This window comes from Antrostomus carolinensis, unplaced genomic scaffold (genome assembly GCF_000700745.2).
Source record: "Antrostomus carolinensis isolate BGI_N321 unplaced genomic scaffold, ASM70074v2 scaffold39968, whole genome shotgun sequence".
In the NCBI taxonomy this organism is placed as follows: domain Eukaryota; kingdom Metazoa; phylum Chordata; class Aves; order Caprimulgiformes; family Caprimulgidae; genus Antrostomus; species Antrostomus carolinensis.
In genome coordinates this window covers 1,190-23,425 of record NW_010335766.1, presented here as the reverse complement: position 1 = coordinate 23,425, position 22,236 = coordinate 1,190, and the positions used below count along the sequence as shown (strand labels likewise).

The 22,236-nt window shown below is 41.0% G+C and overlaps 1 protein-coding gene across 1 annotated transcript; it reads right to left on the bottom strand.

The window, feature by feature from the left end:
• Window positions 1-2,121: 2,121 nt before the first annotated feature.
• Window positions 2,122-15,060, bottom strand: LOC104530153 (nuclear receptor coactivator 6; the record flags this gene model as incomplete). The annotated part of the gene is made up of 7 exons (XM_010174657.2): window positions 14,805-15,060; window positions 11,653-11,808; window positions 10,965-11,087; window positions 9,712-9,840; window positions 7,171-7,986; window positions 4,191-4,337; window positions 2,122-3,241 (listed from the first exon to the last, which is right to left on the bottom strand). Coding segments are annotated over exons 1-7 (2,726 nt in total), but the record flags the coding sequence as incomplete, so codon positions are not given.
• Between the last annotated feature and the right edge of the window lie 7,176 nt (window positions 15,061-22,236).

The following is a 22,236-nucleotide window of genomic DNA, read 5'->3' as shown; positions in this document are numbered from 1 at the left end:
CATCTGGCCTCTAGCCAGGGTCAAACCACCAACATGCGAGTACTACCCTTTACAACTGGACTATCTCGTGCTACTGTTCACAAGCCACTCTGGCCAAATTACTTGCACTTCAAATTTCTGGAATGGCAAAATGAAGACACCTACATGCCCTTATAAACCTCCCTTCCACGTAGCCAAAGACTACCAAAGCTAGAAAGCTCAGCACATTGTCACTCCTTGCGGAGGACAGATGGTGGCTCCCCAGGATCCCACCTGGACATGCAGGAGCCCTGTTCCAGGCGCTGCAGAAGCTGTCGGGGCGTGACGAGTTAGGCACTGCCAGAGACGAGCTGGTATCTCAGTTATGGTTGGAAGCTGCAGTTTACCCACACGCTGGTCACTCGGTTCCAGCCCAGTTACTTTACCCAGAGTGCAGAGCTGGCCACAGACTGTGAACTCCTTCAGATTTCATCTGGAATCACGCAGCCGCTTTTGCAGCAGTGTGGAGCTGACAGGCCATACCACGGCCATATATAATTATATAGCAAGTATCTGAAAGACCTTTTCCAAGACCTATTAAATCAGCATGCTTTGCTTTACCTTTGCTATTCAGCACTTCTGCACCTGTACAATGCACGTAACATTGCAATACTCCTGTATTTTATTTTAATACTAGTTAAGTCAATTAATGATTGTCACAAAAAATCACTTGCTATAGATGATGTGAGTTGTTCCAGTCCAGAACTAAAATGTCCATGTGAAAATTAATTCCATGTTCAAGGCCAGGTTGGATGAGGTTTTGAGCAACCTGGTCTAGTGGAAGGTGTCCCTGCTGATGGCAGGGGGGCTGGAACTGGATGAGCTTTAAGGTCCCTTCCAACCCAAACCAGGCTGGGATTCTGTGATTCACGAAGGAATCTTGACATTGTGCACAAAATGCAGGTTGGGGCTATGCACTGAATAACCAAGGGAAAAAAATAAAATATTGAACAGTCACTTAGTACCTGAATGCCATCCACTCTTTGCACTGAACTGGACACCTGTCTCTGGAAAAGGCAGCATAAACTTCAGGTTAAAGACTTATAATGGTTATTCAAAGGAGTGAGACTGGTGGAACCAGAGCCACACCAGTAGCTTAATGTGCCATTGCTACCTTTCTTTTATTTGCTTTTAAACATTTAACTTTGAAATGTGGATATTCTATGTTATAATTTTCTGTGCAAGGTTTTCCCATTTTTTTCTGCAGCAAACTGGAAACAGTCTCCAGAAGTTCCATCAGGTGGATTCCTGTCAATGCCTCTGTGGCTCACCTGCAGCATCAGAATAATTCAATATAACATATCTGCCTTTGCTGTTTGAGCTGAATAATGGTACAGCAGCAGTTTAACATCCTGCAGATATTAGCAGACTGTCAACAGCAAAAGGTTACAGGACAGCTGGCCAATGAGGAATATGCTGCCTGAAGAGGAATGAAGAGATTCATCAATCTCATACTTCCACTAAACAGCCACACTCATTTATTATCTCTCAGTATCATCTATTTGCTTCTTCCCTCTCAAGAGTTGTGCGTTTTTTTCCTTCCTAATCTCTCCTAGGCCAGGAAGATCAGCACTGCTTGGGCTTGTTGTCCTCATACCCAGAAAGTATGAGACTCCTCCCTCCAAATCTAGCTGCAGCTTCAATTAAGAGAGAAATCCAGCTCAATTCCAGGCAGAAACATGTCAGGATATATTTATAATTCCAGAAACAAGCCCCCAAAAGTCTCTACTGCACATGTTATATGGAGGCTTCTAATTCTTCTGGAAGTACTTCCCAACCTTTGGTCATGGCTGTCAGACTGCTTAAAAAAGGGCAGCCTCCTCCTCCAAGGGCTGTGGCACCATGTGCCCACTGACATTTCCTTCACCCAGTAAATTGGGTTTATAACCAAGCTGGGGTATTTGCATGGATTTTTTTTTAATCTTTTACAAACTTTCCAGTGGCAGACTTGCCAGTGGGTTATCATTTAACGCTTGAGAGATATTGCTAGAGTATGAAACAATACAGGTCCTTTCTCACCCCACACTTGCTGAAAAAATATTGACAAGTTGCCTGTGGAGCTTCCCCATACCCCTTACAAAAATAATGTAATATTAAACCTACGTTGTTTGTTCTAGTTGTTGATTATTCTTCTTCTTCCTTGGAGGCTTCTTCTTCTTCGGCTTGTTGGCATTCTGATTATTTTGTTTGTTGTTCACACCGAAGTGTCCTGCTGATATATCACTTTGTAGAAGGTTAACCAAGAGCGGACTTGTGAGTGTAACATCTTTATTGACAGGAAAAACAGGATTCTGCCCACAGGAAATCTGATTCCCATTTGGCGTTCCACTAAACCCCGTACTGAAAGGCAGCCCGTGGCCAGAGAAATGACTCCCTGAAGCATTGTTGTTTCCTTGCATGGCTTGCATATGAGAAGGCACCATGTTTGGCTGCTGCACGGGAACATCAGGTAACATCTGCGTCATGTTCACATCATTATTTGTTGTAGCAGTAGTATCCCCAAGTTGCTGAGATATGTGAGGACCAGGTCCAGTGGGTCGTAAAACTTGCCCTTGAATTCCCATAACCTGAGAAGGATTACCATTCACAGAGCCCTGCTGTGCCATCATCTGCCCAGAGAACTGCACCATGTTTCCTTGCATGTTTGGGGTTGGTCCTCTCATCAGTTGAGCTGGCCCCGTCATAACATTGGACTGGTTTTGAGTACTAAAAGGCTGTTTATTTCCTTGCATCTGAGTGGTCATCATCTGTTCCATCATTGAGTTTTGCTGTAGCAAGACCTGGCCCTGAGGTCCCATCATCTGATTGTGTGTAGACATCATCTGTTGTCCTTGCTGGGGAATCATCTGTTTTGGTGGGGTCATCCTTTGTGGAGAAGGACCGAGATTTTGGTTTTGTGGTGTCACCACCATTTGGCCTTGTGGCATGAGCTGAGTTCGAGAAAGTATCATCTGGTTTTGAGGGTTCAGCGATCCCTGAGCCTGAATGTTCACCATCTGTCCTTGGGAGGATACAATTTGCTGATGCATTCCCATAAGCTGAGACTGTGGTCCTTGCTGAGGCTGTCCCTGTATGTTGCCCATGTTAACTTGTGGCACCCCACTAGCACCAGCCTGCTGGTTGTTCATATTCCCATGAAGTCCCATTAGATTGGTCTGCATCATATTTGGTGGCCCATGTGGTGCTTGCATCTGATTTTGAGGAGGTCCAGATCCTTGGCCACCTAAAAAAAAAAAAAAAAAAGAAAGTTGCCAGTAAGAAACTGATTGGAGTGGTGTAAGAGTTTTCACAACTTTTGACACTGAGGAAGTACGCTAAAATTGTTTTCCTTTTTCCAATGAACTGGAACATATTTGCAGTCCTGTGATGCAACATTTGATTTTACAGGTACATGTTAGGTGTCAAAACAGAACATCATACTTCTCAAAATAAACACTTCGATGGGTACTTGCCCACTACAGAACACACAACAGAAATTTAATTTCTGCTGTTACCTGTACATAAGTTTGAAAACTTTCCATAATATCACCTAAGTCAGCAGAATAATACTTATCCAATATAAGCTTCAAACCCTGAGGTTATCTTATAATGGGTTAAAAAATAAATATGCATAGAGTACTCATGAAATGGTATTACCAAGGTCTATTAGATTACTAAGTCTATTAGACAAAAGACTAATAATCAAATTGTTAAATGGAGACATTTGTGAACTAAAGATTTAATTTTTACAGCACTGACTGTAAGTAGACTTCCAGAGCCTTCAAAGGAACTAATAATCTTTTCAAAGCAGAAGAAGATTATTTTGTTGCTCTGCTTCTAAGATAATAGCATTCACTTTCTTTTTTTTTTTTTCCTCTGGACAAAAGTTCCTTTTGTGCTGTATCTTTATTACCTCCAGCCTCCAAATTTCGATGCTACTTCTGTTCAATTTCTTAACAAATACTTCTGGATTCTAGGATCAGAAGTCCAGGATCACATTCCTAATCAATAATAGCTGGGTTGTTCAAAAAACCATGAGCAGCCTCCTGCTTTTCTCCTCATTTAGCAACATGCACAGAATGCCCCTGCAGCCCCAGCTACCTATTCATGGTACGAGTTTAATGCTTTGGTGTCTGTGTTACACAAGTAAAAGTATAATTTTCTACAAAAAAGCAAAAACATTCCAAACAGACCTGCGTGCTGCACGTTTTGGCTCGTTTGCAGCTGCGGTGCTCCGCTGTTCACTGGTGTTCCTGGAGCTGTGGAAGGCACCTGACCTTGCATGAAGTTCTGGTTAGCCTGGCCTGCAGAGAACCCTGGGGGGAGGCGCTTGGGTATTCCTGAACACAAGAGTTTGCTTATTAGTATGTATGGAAAACAGAAAGGAAATAAAGAGAAAATTGGAGTATGATAGGAGGAATACCTTTGAGTCTGTAATGCCCCATTACAGATTTAGGCAGAAAGTGATTTTTGCCAATATACAAAACCCACTGAAGACATTTACAGTTCTTATCTGTGCAATAATTCTGCCTAACAAGCTACGAGGACTCAGTTCAAACTATAATTTAAGTACAAAACTTACCCCACAGAGAAGGTGTCGAGTCCATGTTTGACTTTTGAGAAACTAGAAACTGCAGTAACATGGTTTTGCTGTTTTCTTCTCTGCTGCATCTCAGCTCTAACCAGGCCCTTAGCTTACTCCATGTATGCAAACACAAATAACTTGCATTTTTGTTACCGTGATGTGCCCCTCAACAACTCTCACCATCACACACCACGTACGCGCCCCTTAGCACTGCTGCTGTGTGTACACAGTCAAAATAACTTCTCAACCCTCACGTAACCTCAGGAGACAGCGTGTCCAGAGTCCAGAACGGCTGCTCATTGAAGTGATCCTGCTATTCCTACTGCAAGAGCGAGTGATTCCATCAGGCCCTTATCTGGCACAACACCCACACTTTGACATATCAAAACATCACCACTGCCTTGGGACAGAGAGCAAAACCTTCCCTCTACCTACCAACATGAGCAGCAGCATAAATGGATTTAACAGAACGTGCTTCTTTTTAACTCACTGTCAAATACACAGTGAGTGGCGCCACAGACCAAGAAGCAACCCTGTCCTCCCTCATTTTTCTGACCCATGATACGCAGCCAGAATTTTACTTTGGTTCCTTCTACAATTACAGATTTATTGCATACATAATTGTACCCCTTGTGTTAATTAATCTGTTTGTAGGTTTGTAGTTAATATTTCAAGAGAATCAATTTACAGGTCAAACAGTAAGACACAACTGCAAATATGGAACATAAACTTCTTGAAACATCACCGGACTATTGTTTTAATTTTGCTAAACTTTAATTAAAGTTTTGCACATAGGTACGTTTGAACTGAGAAAAAAAAAAAAAAAAGTGTTAGCTTGGTCTATTCCAAGTCTAATATAAATTCTGATTTGCTAAATTAACCAGGTGAAATGGAAAGTGTTTGAATGTATTCATTTACATCAAACCTTTAAATGCAAGATGGCTTAAAAATTGAAAGATCCAGAATTACAACTTAATTAACATACAAATTGCAGCAAGGAATGAGCATGCACAGAAGCCAAGCAAAGATCTCAGCAAGTGGAAGCAATTCAGCTTTGCTGAAACCAATGGAATCCTTACTTTGTAAATCAGCTGACAGCAGGATCACTGATTTTAGCAGTAAGGTCTACAATGAGTCCAAATAACGTATTTTGATAGTTTATTTGGGGTATTTAGCTCAAAAAAGTAGGGTTTTGTTCGTAGTAGGTTTACTTAGAAAGGAAGGAGAATACAGGGGTTATACTATCTAGAGGTCATGGCTATGCTACCCAGAGGAAATAATTGATGGGCACATAGGGCTGGTGAGGCAAACCTTTTGTAGGGAAATGTGACTATAATAAATAATAACTAACTGCTTCCAGATGGAGACAAGATAAGATATGCCAAGTACAGGGCACTGGCAGATCCTAAGAACAGTCTGGAAGAGGAGAACCTTGAAACTGAGACAATTAATATGAGTCAGATTAATCTGAATTCAAATGAGACCCATGGTACAAACAGTGAAAACAAGAAGCTTGTCCAGATCAGCAGACCAAGAAGCGGGTATTCCTTACAGCTTTTTGGACAGGTTTCAGATGTACAATAAAAAATATATATGTGTGTGTAGGTGGACAAAGAATATGGCTTATATTTTATAAGTACAGAAATAAAGTATTTTAAAGGCTTAAGTAAGAGTTTGTGTATGGGTATCTGAGAGCAGCCATTCAAGAGAAAGATGAACAAATGACTGAGCAGAGAGGAGTGATACAAGTCTGGCACAGAACTACAAAAGGTTCAAGGGAAAAAAACACCAAGGACACAAAAGAGATCTTGGTTGACAAATGTAATTCCTTCACTGTTAGAGAAGAATTCTAGGAGTAGTAAGTAAAAAATGTGAGTGCAGATGTCCAAGGAGAAAACTAAAGACAACACAGACAAAGGGGAAGGTAAAACATGCCTTGACTTCTTCATTTTAGAATATGGAGTACAACAGCATGGCAAAAATAGCTCAGTTCTCTTTTATATGGGAAGAAACTGATGACAAATGAAGACAGGGTCAAGAAGAGACATTTACAACTGAGAAAGGAAGACGGAAAATAATGCCTCACTTCCATAGCAGAAAATGTAAATGTTGACAGAGGAAGCTGAAGAGAGAAGGAAAATGTTCATTTGTTTTTATCACACTCACTCTCCTCTTTCAGAAAAAAAAAAAAAAAAAAAAAAAAATCACTCTCCTCACATGAAAAAAGAACAACACTAAACTAAACCTAAAAACCCCACAGCATCTCTGAATATCCTGAACTCGCTCAAAGGCAACAGAAGAATTGCCAAGAGAACGACTGGCAGTCAGAGCCAGCAGCTGCGTACAGCAATTTCCTTCTGCAGTGGCCCACAGTCCAGCCTCAGGTCATCGCTGTGACACTGCAGGACAGAGACAGGCAGCAGAAATGAAGTGATGCTGATGCCAATTCAACCATACCCACTTCATCCTCAATCTGTGCCTTTACTCTGTCTTTTAAAGAATCTTTTCAAAACTAACATCAACATTAGTTCTAGCCATTTTATGTTTCTTTTCTTTTTAAAATAAAAGAACACCTCAGTACTTCTTACCTCCTAAGCCAGGGTGTAAACCTTGTGGACCTTGGTTTTGCTGCTGCATCACCATGAAGTTGGGGGGTACATTCCCCTGTTGCACCATAGGATTGCGACTAGGAGAACTGACAGGCTGCTGAAATCCCTGGGGAAGCGTGCTACTTTGGGGAGGCCTTGGTCCCATCTGCTGCTGCGTCTGGTTAACTGTTGGAGATGATGCAGGAGATCCCTGCTGGAAGGAGGAGGGAGAGGAAGCAGGAGACTTGTTGGTCAGGTGGGGTTGTTGTAGTGGCGTAGGAACCCGTGAGGGCCCTCCCTGAAGGCTTTTCATTTGAGGAGCAGTAAACTGGCCAGGATTGCTCATTTGGGGAAAGTTTGAGTGAGCCTGGGAAGCTTGCTGGCTTCCAAAAGGATATGGAGGTGGAGGATGAGTAGGAGTTTGTACTGTTGCTAGAGATGGTCTTGCTTGAAGTTGCTGTTGCATTTGTCCAGGCAACGGGGCCTTTTTCCAACCCTGGTTTACTGTCAATGAATTCAACGCTCCCTGGGTTGGAGGAGGCTGAAGTGCTCCAGAAGGAAGCTGGTTCCAGCCAGGGGGAACGGGAACCTGTGCTGGTGAAGTAAATGAAGGTCGAATACCCTGCTGTGGCTGCTGATGTGGCTGGGGAGGACGTGTCTGCAACTGCGTCTGCTGCTGTAGCTGCTGAAAGTTGGCTGAGTTCATCTGCCTGTTTACAGGAACTGACTGCATTGAATGGAGCTGGGGAGCTAAAGATCCAGATGGATGATTTTGTTGCTGCATATTTAGCCCAGATAAGAGTGGGTCCATTGCATCTATTAAAATAGCAAAGAAAAGTAAAAAAAAATAACCTACTGTAAACAAAACCCACCCCAAAACAAGAAAGGGTAAATCGTTTGCTTGCATTTGCTTACTCTGCATAAAAATTCACGCTCCAGTGTTCCAATTTCTCCAACAGACAGAAGAGGCAATGCTCTAAAAGTTTTCAAAATGCTTGGGAATCCTGAGAAGCCAGGTTTTATCAATTTATAACATCTACAACATAGCACAATAGCTCTACAGCCCTTGCTGTTACAGACTAATGTAAGCCTTCTACGCACTTAGAATCGTAGAATCATAGAACACTTCAGGTTGGAAGGGACCCATAAGGATCACTGAGTCCAACTCCCTGCTCCTCGCAGGACTACCTAACACTAAACCATATGACTAAGAGTGTTGTCCAGACGCTCCTGGAACTCTGACAGGCGTGGTGCTGTGACCGCTTCCCTGGGGAGCCTGTTCCAGGGACCGACCACTCTCTCAGTGAAGGACCTTTGCTGAATGTCCAATCTGAACTTCCCCTGATGCAGCTTCATTCCATTTCACCGTGTCCTATCACTGGTCACCAGAGAGAGGAGATCAGCGCTTCCCCCTCCACTGCCACCCTTGAGGAAGGTGTAGACTGCGATGAGGGCACCCTTCAGCCTTCTCTTCTCCAAGCTGAACAAGCCAAGTGACCTCAGCCGCTCCTCCCGAGTCTTGCCCTTGAGACCCTTCACCATCTTGGTCGCCCTCCTCCAGACACGCTCTAATAGTTCTATGTCCATCTTCTATTGAGGCGCCCAAAACCGCACACAGACCTCGAGGTGGGGCCACACCGGTGCAGTGCAGAGTGGGACAGTCACCTCCCTCGGCAGCTAGTGATGCTGGACTCGATGCACCCAGGGCACGATCGGCCCCTTTGGGTGCCAGGGCACACTGTTGACTCGTATTCAACTTGCCATCAACCCAGACCCCCAGATCTCCTTCCGTGGGGCTGCTCTCCAGCCTCTTGTTCTCCAGTTTGTACATATAACCCACTTGTTGGGGCTATTTTCCCTACCAGTTAAAAAAAGTGGCATAAAGAGGAATTAAAGTAGTATAATAAACTAACATTCCCAGAATATTTAAAACTTTTTATGAAAAAAGCTCTCTGTAAGACTAAACACTGCAGAGATCTACAGAATTTGGAAGAACTGCCACCATTTTATGGAATGGCAAGTAATAACCCCGTGTCTTTTTCTGTAGTCCCAAAATGCAAGTAACTTGTACTGACAGAACTGTGCAGAATAAACCCTAATGTTCAAACCCCCAGATCCCCAATCTCTAAACTTCCAGTCTACCTCTCCCTTCTGAAAACCACTTGCGCTCAGTCTGGTGCATTTGCTTCCTACTGGAGACATCTGCCAGATTCAACCAATCCTTCTCTTACCTTTAGCTAAACACAAATCTCAGTCACAACAGTTCAATGGCAAAAATACCACTGTCGCTGCTCCACTCATTTGAATAAAATACCAAGCAAGCTGGCAACTCACTAGGCACCCAAATTATTTAAACAGTTTTACCAGATTAATGGGGGCAGGGAAGGTTCCACAGGAAGAGTAACTCCCAGAAAGGGCAGGGGAAATACTCCAGGACAATTCTGGAGTACTCTTCTATAAGAGTACATGCTCAAGCCTGTGTGTCAAAGAATAAAAACTCAAGAACATTTTCAGGTCAGTATTGTGACTAAGTTTTACCACCTGGCTGTGAGGAAGGCCGAGGTGTTCTTGGCTGCAGCTCAGCACTAGCACCACTTGCCACCATAGAGGAGGGCACATTTCCACTCTGGGACATCATGACAGCTGCAGCATTGCTCATTCTTATTAAACCTTAAAAAATAAAAATAAAAATTATCAAGTCTTGTAGTTTTTATGTAGAGAAGAATTTTAGGGATTTTTTAACAAGAAAAAAGTATTTGTTAATAAAACATTTCTTTAGACTTTAAGAATTGTTTTTCTGAAATAACCTGAGGACATGTATCTCCATCTGAAAGCTTAGATTCCCTGTTATAAAACAAACAAGTTGAGTTGAAGCTTTTCCTTTAGCACCAGACCTTTAAAAAGGCTGCAGAAGGAAACACCGTGGCCTCCTGAATTATTTGAGCCTGACTTGCCACTAAAGTCACCAAGTGACAAGACTGTATCAAAGTTACACATGTACTAGGGTTTTTGCAAAATCTGATACTACAAAGCCACCAAGGTGTTGTAAGAGAGAAAAATCTCAATGTTTCACTTCCACAGGCTGTTGTTTTAAAAAATGGTTTCTATTTCTGACCTGTTAGTTATATTGTTGTTATATCTGACTTTTCTAGTTAAAAATTACTTATCACGCATGTACAATACTCTAAAATGTGGTTTAATAAAACTACACCTCTCCACAAAAATTAATTCTCTATCGTCAGATCTCAAAAGTTTATCAGAAAATAAGAAGAGAGACTAATGACAGCATCCCGTCCTTCCAATAATTATAATGGATTTAATAAAAAATAGTTTATTATTGTACACTGAATAAAGGCTTATACTCATTTTCATAAAAGGAGCCAAACAGAAAACTGGAACTTGTGCACATTTCAAATTGAATTCACTGTGCTACTCATCTCCTTTTATAGTCTTTATGTAAAAAACAAACCAAAACAAAACACCAAAGCCAAAACAAAAACCCAAACTACCGAACCCTAAAAAAAACCAACTGCCAAACCCTCAAAAAAGCCCAAACCAAACTAATCTGCCCCGCCCAGATCACTCCAATGTTTGTGGGACAAAATGCAGCCAACTATTTAGTTTACATAATATGGGACATGGTTTGACAGTACAGAAACAAGAACACACATTAATTAAAATGGCAATTTTAATGCTGCAAATAACTGTTGCTATAATCAGTGAAATTTTATTATTGCCTAGTAACAAATTTAAAAACATATAAAGCTAAATAAATAAAAATCAAAGGGATTTACCTTGTCCCCCTTGCATGGGAAACCCCGTTTCCATTCGCACCAAGTTGCTTGCTCCCAGGGGCCCGTTGATTCTCACATCTTGGCTTCTGTTTTGAGCTAAAGCTAAATTGATAGCACCTTCCCCTAAAAGTAACGCACAGTCTGGGTGAACTGAATGATACACAGAAAAGCAGACTACAGACATTTTCAAAAAGATTTAAAAGATGTCAAGGAAGGAAGGACAAACTTTACCTACAATGCACAGTTATGCATCATACTACCCTTAACTTCTGGATTCCAATTTTAAGAAAAACATCACATCAAGCACTAAATGCCCTTGGTTTCATCCTCCGTGTGCTCTTGGACAATTGTCCAGAATGGATATTTTAATTGTGAAATCCACAGAAAACTTGTTTTTAAGAAAGCTTTATATGAAACAATTTGGGGGAAAAAAAATAGGGCACATTTTGCTAGCTAACACTCAAAAAAATGTTTTTCAGGAGACTTCCTGATGCTCAGAGGATTTTCAGTTATCATTTTTATTATTCAACCTGTTCTTTAAAGAGTCTTTCACTATCTTTTCACTGAAGTAATTCTCCAAATTACTAAATGAGAAGTTTTGCAACTTTAGCCAAGTACATAAAATCGCTTGTTGAGTATACTTAAAATTTAGCTTAATGCCTTTGGAAACAAATTAGGTGTGAAATACCTTCAATTTGAACGGAGAGAATTCCCAGGTCACGAAGCTGTTGGTTATTATTCTGAGCCAGAATTCGCAGCCGCTCAGCAGCCTCACGGGGTATATTGAACGTAACGCGGACACTGTTCCAAGGCTCTACCTTCTGCAGTTTTAACTTGTTGGATTCTTAAAAGGAAAATGGCCCGAGTCAGCACAAAGGCAGTTTTTAAACAAGTATGATGAGGTAACTTAGTAAAAAAGCACAGCTGAAAAAACTGAAACAATTATTTGGCTTTGAAAATCATCAGTGGTTAGTCTCAGGTAGAAGAGACTTCTCCAGCACAGGCACACAGTGATGGATCCTGCCAAACCACTTCAGGCATTTTCCAAAAACCAGCAATATAAAATCTACCCAATTGATAAACCAACACCATAGCCAACACAAAAACTTCATAATATTACTCAAAAATTGAAATATTCTGAGGATAAACTGCTTTGCAAAGATATGAAAATATCTAATAAAACAGATATAACAAATCTGTTCGTGAACCAGATGGATGTGTGAAAAAACTGAATACAAGAATAAAACCCTCATTCTTTAAATATTCGCTCTATGAACACTTGTGAAACCACTTCTTTTCAGAAAGGCCAGTGCCAACACAATCCTAGCAGTATGTCATTAATTTCTACCATATTATTTAATTTTTTGGAATAGGTATGTTCAACCCACTGCAAAAAAGCATATTGAAGTCATGCCAAGTATTTAGTTGCAGGTTTTCTGACAATATATTCTACATATGAGTGTTTCTACCTAGATCAGGTGTTTTAAAACTAGTAGATGGGAATTAGTAAAAAGGTAGGGCAGTCACGTTGGATGTATTTATCTGAGTGGTACCCAACTAAATTACTGCTACAAAATGCATTTAAGGATAATTAAAAAGATACTCCTCATACAGGTTTCTAAGCTTCCAGTTTCTAGCTTTCTGAAAAAGTCCCTTTGAAAACAGTAAACACTGGCACAAATTTTAATCATCTAGTTCTTCCCCTGTAATATCAGATTTACTAAAAGTCTGCTAACTTTTTGATTCTGAAGAACACGCCACTTAAGAACGCCAATAACTCACTCCTATTTAGGAATCTCTTGTCCTTAATTCACCAAGTCCCTCCTGCTGCCACAGTAACAGTATCATTAAATTCACCCTCTTTCTACTTATAAACATGTTTTTGACTGGAAACATGACAGAATCCGTTTTAAAACCTCCTTTTGTGGAGGTCTGACCAGTCCTATATTTACTGTTACTAATGTTCCAACGTTTTACATATAAAAATTGCATTAGCAGTTTCAGTATTTCTAGATATGAGTACCCCCGTTTCTTGTTTTTCAAACACTGCATCTGCTAAGTCTAAACTGAAGTTATTTACTAACTCAACATTCTGAATCCTATTTTGCTCTGAATCAGTTTAAATAACTTGTCACATTAATAATTTTCAAGTTAATTTTGACACTAATTTTAGAAATCTGCTTTCTCAGCTGAGGTCTGAATCATGTTTATGAATCCTGCCATTAATATTTGTAACAAACACAGCACGCAGATGCCTCCATATAACAAAGGTAACTACGTACAGCTACAGATTGAATTCGTTTCCATTCAAAAACTACACAATTAATCTATGGTGTCAACACATATCCTTTTACACCAGTAACTATCTGTTAGTTTTATGTCTACTTCCAACTGTTTATAAGATACAGCTCAAAACAGTGTTATTTCTTCATAGTATTTTTGTCTTATCCCAGCATTTTATCTCCCCGAGGGATAATGGCAAGGACCTTGACAACTGAGGCCAGACTGGACACAACTGACTACAACTGGGAAAAAATGCAAAGAAAAGAACAAGGTAACAAGGACATTCAGGTTGGTTATTCATAAGTCATGGGTTATTTTTCTGAAAAGGTATTTTACATTATTGAAAAAACAAGCAACGCAATGATCATTTTAAAACCTAACCTAGAAATTAGTTTTGGTTTAAACACAAAGACTGTCTGCCTGAAGAAGAAAGGTGGTGGCTTCACTGCATGGTGTGATTTCAAACGACCATGCGATAGAAGAGCAGCGTGCAGGGACCCACAGTTATCAGCAAAAGCTTGGTTCACAAATAGCAGAAAGAAGGAGAGAGGGAGTGTACAGGCAATTCTGTGGCTTTCACACTGCCCTTACATGACATCAGCAAGACAGATCATTGCTGCTCTGGTCCCAGTCTCCACAGCTCTTCTGGTTACGTGTTCCTACCACCACACTTAAGGCAACTCGCCTGGCTTTGTCCGTTTCTATAGCAAACTATACTAATGGCAAGAAATTAAGCTGTTAACCTGACCATTCAAGTAACAGCAGATGAGATGCACTGCTGGGAACACTGGCGGGGGGAAGGGAGCACAGTATTGATCCCAAACCACCACAACACTCCACCCTTACCAAGGGAGGGCTGTCTATAAAGAAAGATTGTACTCGTACAAGCAAGACTAAGTAAATGAGCAGCTGTAAGTGATCATCATAAGACCCTTTGCACAGATGCTCAAACAGTGGATGGATGTCTTCTTCCAGATCTAGATGCACTGGTAAAAGATGTTATTGTCCCAAAAAGCCTGTTATCACTCAATAGCTACACAGCTGTCCCCAGATCTTGGTGGGCACGCAGAGCACTCCATGTCCTCCATCAGAAAAAAACACAAATGATCAGGCAGGGGTAGGCCAATGTAGCAGCAACGGGACAGTAACATCTTGAACTGACACAGTTGCTCGAGGGTGAACCTATTTTCAGATGAACTGCAGTGGTTTGAATTGTATGGGTTTGGTAGTAAAAGACATCCCCTGGGAGGACAAGCTTGGTTTCACTTTCATATAACAGAGCAATGCGTAATGGAGGGAAATGAAAGAAAAAACAACAAGTAAAACATGGGAACTCCATAGGAATAAATGAACTCACTAACGCAATCAGTTTTAAACAATAAAACAACTACAGAAACTTGTACTCTGTGTCTCTGAGAAGAACAGCTCCCAAATTCCCTAAGAATAACCCAAATAAATACTATTACAAACTAAGTAACTCAAAAACAATATAATCTATTTCTTTGTACAGAAATAAATACTTTAAGGACAGTTGAAGAATGACAAAAGGTACATTACCCATGTGTAAAAGGCCAGGCACATTCTCCAATATGATTTCTAGTTTCTGCTCAAAGTCTCTGTCATCTATATTTCCTTTAAAAGCTACAAAGATTGTAGAATCCTCAGGAGCAGCCTCCTGTTTCAGTTCATCTTCCTCCAGTCCTGAATCAAAATCCACCTCTAAGTCTTCCATAGCTGAGGAGTACAAGGAGGCATATGTATCTTTTAAGTTAGGTAGATCATCCAAAACCATTGTTTCCAACCACGGGAGCCTGTCAGACGTTAAGATGATGCTTGGAAGGGAAAAAAAGAATTAAAGTATAATTAAAGTATGTAAAGACAACAACTGCTTTCAAAGGCATATAAGATCATTGACAAAAACACTTACTGGATGACCCAGTGCTGGGGTCTGCAAGACAAACTGTGTGACTTTGAAAATCGTGGCCATTGCAGTATCCAAGCTGTTCATCCACTAGAACAAACAGAAGTGGTTGGCTAACAGAATCCGGCTGCACATGACTTGAGAAGTATTCCAGTCACCCTAAACGACAGCCCAGTAGAAAGGAAGGTAGAGGAGGAAAAAAAGCATTAAAAAATCAATTACATTCATCTCCACGTCATAGAGAAGACAAGCAAGCACCCAGGACCAATACCACAGTGCCTGACTGCCAGGAAATTATAAGTATATACAAAAAAATATAAATATATAAAAATATATGTACAGCAATACTTTAATTACAGAAAGACAGGAAAAACCACCACATTTAGTTTCAGGGCCTGCAGATGCAACAGGCACTCCTTTGTCCAGCAATATTACGAGGAGAAATTCAGCATTTGACAAATATTTTACTCACATCCAGCAAAACCTCAGACATATGATGCCTTCTTTCTAAAAGTCTGTAAAGATTTAGGTGTTTTCAGTTGCTTATGCACATTACAACCTGAAATTTGCTCCCCCTGTGCTAGCCCACAACTCCCCCCATGCCCCTATTGAGCTTTGATAAGAATAAATTCAGCAAATGAAGTCACATACCCGATGATTTTTACTTTGTAAAACACCTAGACTTTGCCACAAATTTTACTTGACATGATGACAGTAATCTAAGCTGTAATCTGTACAGAAGTACAAGCTATGATAAAAGTTATCCCTGTATCTGTGGTGAAAAATACCAATGTTTAGTTAAGATACACATTTTTCCCCTCCAACACAAGCCGTTACATGGGTTACAGCACTAACTCCTCCAGGTCAGGCTTCTGTTCTCACACTCAACGCTTTGCAAGTACTGCTGGAAGATTAAAACCATCTACACCAACAGCCCAAGCTGATGTCAAAACCAAAGAAGGGACCTGCTCCTGATGACTGCTGTCAAAAACAAATCAGTTCAACAGCCAGGACTGTCAAGACCTCATAACTCCAAAGCTGTCGGTATTCGGCACAACCCACCAAAAACATTTAATTCGGGACGAGAGGCCCTCGAATAGGATACAGATTGGGTGCTGGGCAGAAGTTCAAGTTCTCAACACAAATTAAAACCACAAGTCTGAGATTAAAGGTGAACTGCAGACACTGGCCAGAAAACAGGCCTTTTCAATAAAAAGATAACTATGTTAGACAAGCTTCGATTCGGCTCGATGTTGTACGCACACTCGTGTAACACTGCTGAGGGGACAGCACTGCAAACAAAAAAAAAGGACTCGGAAGTCACAAAACACCCGCAGCTTCCGATGGGGTCTCTGTACACACCTCACTGGCACTGTACAAAATACAGATTTATTTTCTCCCTTGCAACCCTACACAACACTAGGCAGGCTAAATGGCATTAATGAATAATCACCTATTTTACACATAGTTACTCTCTTCATACTGCAGCACCAGGCCCTCATTCCCAAACACGACTCAAATCTCAGATTAAAAACAAAGCTAAGTTTGTTTTACTGGCTCCGCTGCAGTCCTGCAACAGAAAGTAAGCAAAAATGTTCCACAGGCACTGATCGGTTTCTGTAGTGCTTTCGCAAGTTACTTATTATTGTCATGGAAATATTAAAGATGAGGAATAGAGACAATGATTTAAAAAATTCATTACCAGGTGAACACAGAGACAACTAAATCTTTTTTTCCTCAGATGCCTTGTTGCTCAGCTCTGTACCTAAACTGCAGGTCTGAGCGCTTGGCATCTCTGTTAAGTCAAACGACTCGGTTTCATGTCAGATGCCCAGAAAATGAGAATGACAATTAATCTGTGAAAAGCTGTTTTAATTGATTTTCACACATAATTTCTTGGACAGGGCACTTCCCTGCCAGAGCTGGCTTTATACCAACCAGGAGAGAATTCCTTCTCCTTCTGTATCCCTACACCATTCATCACACATACACCAACTTCAGGGAGAAAGGAGCTGCGAGTCCTACACAAATAATCTTTTCAACAAGCAAGCACAGTCATTCTGTGCACTGAACGAGGCACACACTCTGTGAAATATAAGCACTGTATTTTTAAGACAATTACATACAAAATTATTTATCTGAAAATCTTGAGTAAGTTTTTTCAGGGAGAGAGAGCCCAGCCCAATATAGAGGCTCTTACATGTCGAAAAATCACAATTACTTGGAAGGGGATGGGGTGTTCCACGTGCAGCAAGAAACATAAGTACTTCAGACAATCCCTGACACCAAAGGAATAAAAATATTTCTACAGGAACACAAACATTTCAAAACTTCTTTTTGAATGGAAGCATCTGAAGCATCCATCTTCTCTGTGGAAGAGCAGAAGACCCCCAGGCTGCTTAAACAGTGCTTTAAAGACTTCACGAAAATGCTGCAGCTTAGACCAGATTCCACCAACCTTGCCTCAAGGTGCTGAAATCTAACAGGATTTGTTGAAATTATGGCCCCTCATGAACACTATTAAAATATAGTTTGCTAAATCCCAAAGGACCACAGGCCCTGTTTTATTTGACTCAGAAAACCATAGGATTGCAGGGAAAGCTTGAGTTAAGGAAAAAAAAACAACACAAAATAGGACTGAGCTTTAAATTTTACTTTCTGGATAAGAACATGTAGCTACAGATACTTTTTTGGGGTTTTGGGGTTTTTTTTAAATTTTTCCACATGATGCTCCTTAAGAATCTCTACTACATCCACCTACTCTCCCTCTCAAACACACGCAGTTTACTCTGTTCCTTTATTCAGGTATAACTTATCTCAAGTATGACAGGAGGAAGTAATGATTTGTGAAATCTTCCTCTTCAGGCAGAGCACAGCACACCGTCCATCTCAAACCAAATGAATCCCAGCTGCATCCGTCGTCCTAACAAATTCTGTAATCTCCTGGTTATAGGGTTGGCTTCCATAAATCAGGAGCCAGCACCTGACCATAATTAGCGTGTACCTTTGCTCAACACTTCCACATGAACACGAAAGGCCTTTGGCATAGGCACACACAGGTAAAACTCTGGTCATTCAACAACTCCCGTAAACTAGATGAATGGCCAGTGGGCTATAGAGTATCTCTGATGAGCAAGAACCACTCCTGAATGGATCTGCATAGCCACAGCACATTTCATGAACCTGAGCATTCATGCTCACATGGCAGCACAAAAAGGTCTCTGAATATCATCCTCCATTCAAAAAACACGCACGACCTCCTGCCCCTGCACACTGTTGGTTTAGAGTTTCCAATTCAGTATTTCCCATTACACAATCGTTTCTAGAAACTCAGAGCAAGTCCAGTGCTACCACAAGGCAACCATCTACCCATGGACCCAGCCTGGGACAGGCTACAGCAGCACACAAAGTGTTACGCCTCTTTATTTATAGAAGTTGATCTTCTTCAGTATAGTCTGATTATTAAAAACACATAACTGAAGTGAGAGAGGCAGGGATAAACAGCCAGATACCAGACTAACAATGAAAACACATGTGCAGTCTCATATGGGGGTAGGGAGTGGCAGGAGACAGCCCATGAAGACTGGAGAGTCCAAACTGAAGGATACAGAGCGCGGCCTTGGCTGCTGGAGGCTGGAGCTCCCGGGTACACTCAGCATATGGATAAATCAACTGACCGACTACAACGTGCAAGACGGACTATCCAGAGGAAGGATTCCTGTAGGATACAGTGACACCACACTCTGTATCTGGGCTGATGCACAGCTGGGTCCCACTGCACACCACAGGGAAGCTAGAAGGCAGGTTGTCATGCCATGTGTTGTTCCCCACCACCAGCCGTGACAGCGAAAGGAAGGCTGCATGACAAACCCAGCAGCGTGTGACTGGGCAATACTCAGAATATCCTGTCCAGTTTTTGGGAGAGATGGGATTAGAGCAAAATCTGAAACAGACAGTCCTTGCTAACTGGAGAGCAGCCCAACACCAGAAAGCCAGCAGGCTCTGGAGCTCTAGCACCGCCAGATGGAAGTGCTGGTCTCTGGGTTAAAAAAAAAAAACAAAGGAAAAAGAAAAAACTGGTATCTTGATATCCTCATCCAAAATCCATTCAGCTGATCCAAGCCTAAGGTTATGCCAGTATGTTTCTTAAACCAAACCCGAAACCTCTTTTTGTTGCTTTCCTCTAATCACTGCACTACACAAAGCAGGTAAACCAAAACAAGGCTTGGTCTAGGAACTTCTCCGAGGATTTCTGGGACACAGCCTATTGATTTACAAGCTGTTTATACATTTCGGGCAACCCAGAATAAACACTTTCACAACTGATGTCACACCAGAACATGCACCCTCTCAAAACAAATATGCAGGGAGCCCAATTAAATAAAAAGTACTAAAATCCTGCTCTATGCCTGAAAAAGTACACTTCCAAACTACACAAAAGATTGGAAAGAGTGAGAGCAGAAGGAAGGAGGGACTGATGTCCTTCACTAGCAGATGGTAGAAGTTAGCCTGAGCAAGGTCCTTATGCTCACACTGACCATTATTTAAAGCTGCAACAGAGAAGAGGAAGAAAAATCAGTCCAGAAATGAGACTACAATCAAGTCCCTTGGGGAACCCAGAACCGAGAGTGAGGAGAAAAAGTCTTTGATAGCAGTAGCATCATAATTTCCAAAGGACACAGAACCCTCCTTGCTTCTGCCTTCACTGGAAAATGGTTTTCAAGCAACTTAATAGGAAAAAATAAAAGGAAATAAGAAAAAAAACATGGCTTGAATAACAGACGTGAAAGTTTTCTTGTTTCCTTTGTTTTAGCTGCCACTGAGAAAATATGTAAAGGTATTTATAACGTTTTTCAGGATGGGCACAGAGGAGGTTCAGCATTGAGAGAATACTGTTGAGAAGATGGTTCTTCCTTTTAACACATAACATATACACACATGCACCCAGACAGGGATACTTTTAAAGTGTACCACCTTTAAAATCCAGAAACACTCTGATCATAACAATGTTTTTACTGCAAATTTGCTAACAGCATATTATCCTCTTACAGCTCTTCCAACCTTTTTGTTGTCTAGCATAGGGATCTTGGAGCTTGTTAAATGTGACCAATGAATAAACCTATATACACACAACCATTCTACCATACAAAGATCAAAATGATGTAATAGTTTTTGGCAAAAACATACAAAAAAGACTTTTAAGCAAATCTAGGAAAGTATCATATTGTTATACAAGGCAATTAAAAAAGGCTAAGAATCACTGATATAATAAAAAGAATACCCCAAAATAAACATGCAGTAGAATTTTCTCTGAAACAACTTACCTAGGGGTAGTTCCAGTAATATGGAACTTCAAACTTTGGCATTAAAGAGCGATTAACACCACGAAAGCGTCCTAACTGTCCTCTTCAGGAGGAAGGTCTGAGAACAGCTACAAACCTGATGGTAAATTCCTGTGACCTATTGCAGACTGACACGTCACCTCTGGAGACAGCCCAGCCTTTCAAACACACAGACATCAGAGACAAGGACCTCCGGACAGCTGGACACTTAGCAGGAGAATATATAAGAACAAGAGATATTCACATGCATCATATGCTTCTGTTACCTACCCAAACAAATTCCACAACTTCAGTGTTTTGTGGCATGCAACAGATCTTCAGGTAATTCCAGACTGGCAAACATGGTTAAACAGCAACTCCCAAAAATGTAATCCTGAAAGAAAACCATCACGTTTCATCAGACAACGATGCAAAATAACAAAATACTGAGTATCACACAGTGAATACCTGGATTTTTAATATGCAGTTTTGCACCAAATCCAATCTCTCTCTGTAGTAGTGTAAAAAGCACACGTTACTATACTCAAATATTAACAGCAAAAACTGAGGATCTGGAAAAATCAACTTTTCATTACAGGCAGAAAACCAAATACTCCCTTTGGTTGGCAATAACTTTCTTCTAAACAGGGCAAGTTTTATCTAGAATAATGTATTTAAGTCTTAAAATAAACTCTTCTAGATTAAACTCATCTTCAAGTAAAGAGAAATTGGCACAACTAGGATGCACTTCAGCTCATCCTAAGTGGGCACCTAAACTGGCTCAGGTTAAGCTCGCTCCAGAAACACATCACAAGCCCACAAGACCGCCTCAGATAAATGTTTTTATTGCAGGTGGCCAACAAAGCGAGATGAATCCATCCCCAGAACCTGCTCCTGTTCACAGCCTCATCAAGTTGCACTCAAACCTCTCAGGGCAATGAAAACTCAGCAGCAAAGCTAATGGCTTCAGCAAAAACAAAACACCTCCCCTCAAATCAAGATGATTTTTATTAACATCCCAGGGCTGTTTCTCAAGTAAATTTTCTGCTTATGTGCCAGCCTCCTCACCAGTGGGGAAGGGGACTACCCAAAAACAAACTGGAGAAGCAGAAGAAGGAAGAAGGCTCGGAAAGACCAAGCAGCAGTTTGCTGTCTTCTACCTAGATGACAAAGTAAAATCACTTTAAAAGCCTCAGTATTGTGCCACAGGCTTTGCACTTCTGCCAGCCCAGCGCCTCAAAGGGAAGGAACAAGTATTCACATTAAATCTGATCACATCTGCTTTGTAGCACTTTTAATAATCATCTAACACTTTTCAACCTCTGGTATCTTCTTGTATTTCTAAATAAGTGTTGTCATTCAAGAAGCAGTACAGTACAAAGTAGCAGTAACTGTGCTCTTTCCAGCTGTACACGAACCTGCCCAAATCCCATGACTGGGCACCAAACCGATCAGAAAAACCAACATCTGAAATATGAAATTTTAGTATCTTTTATTAAGTATAAGCCAAAACTAAAGACCCTTTCCACACTCTATAGCAGAAACTGCATTATTTCTATTTTTTCACCCTTTTTATAAAAGGGTGTTCCAGGGACTATTTTAGACAGCCTAAAATTGAGTCATATAACAAACTGGTTGGTTACCCCCAAAGCCCTGCGAAGCATTCACGTGAAAGGACAGTCCTTACTGCCCGGTAAAAGCTGGTTTTAAGAAGTCCTCAAAGCTGACAGAGTCAGCCCCCATTCAA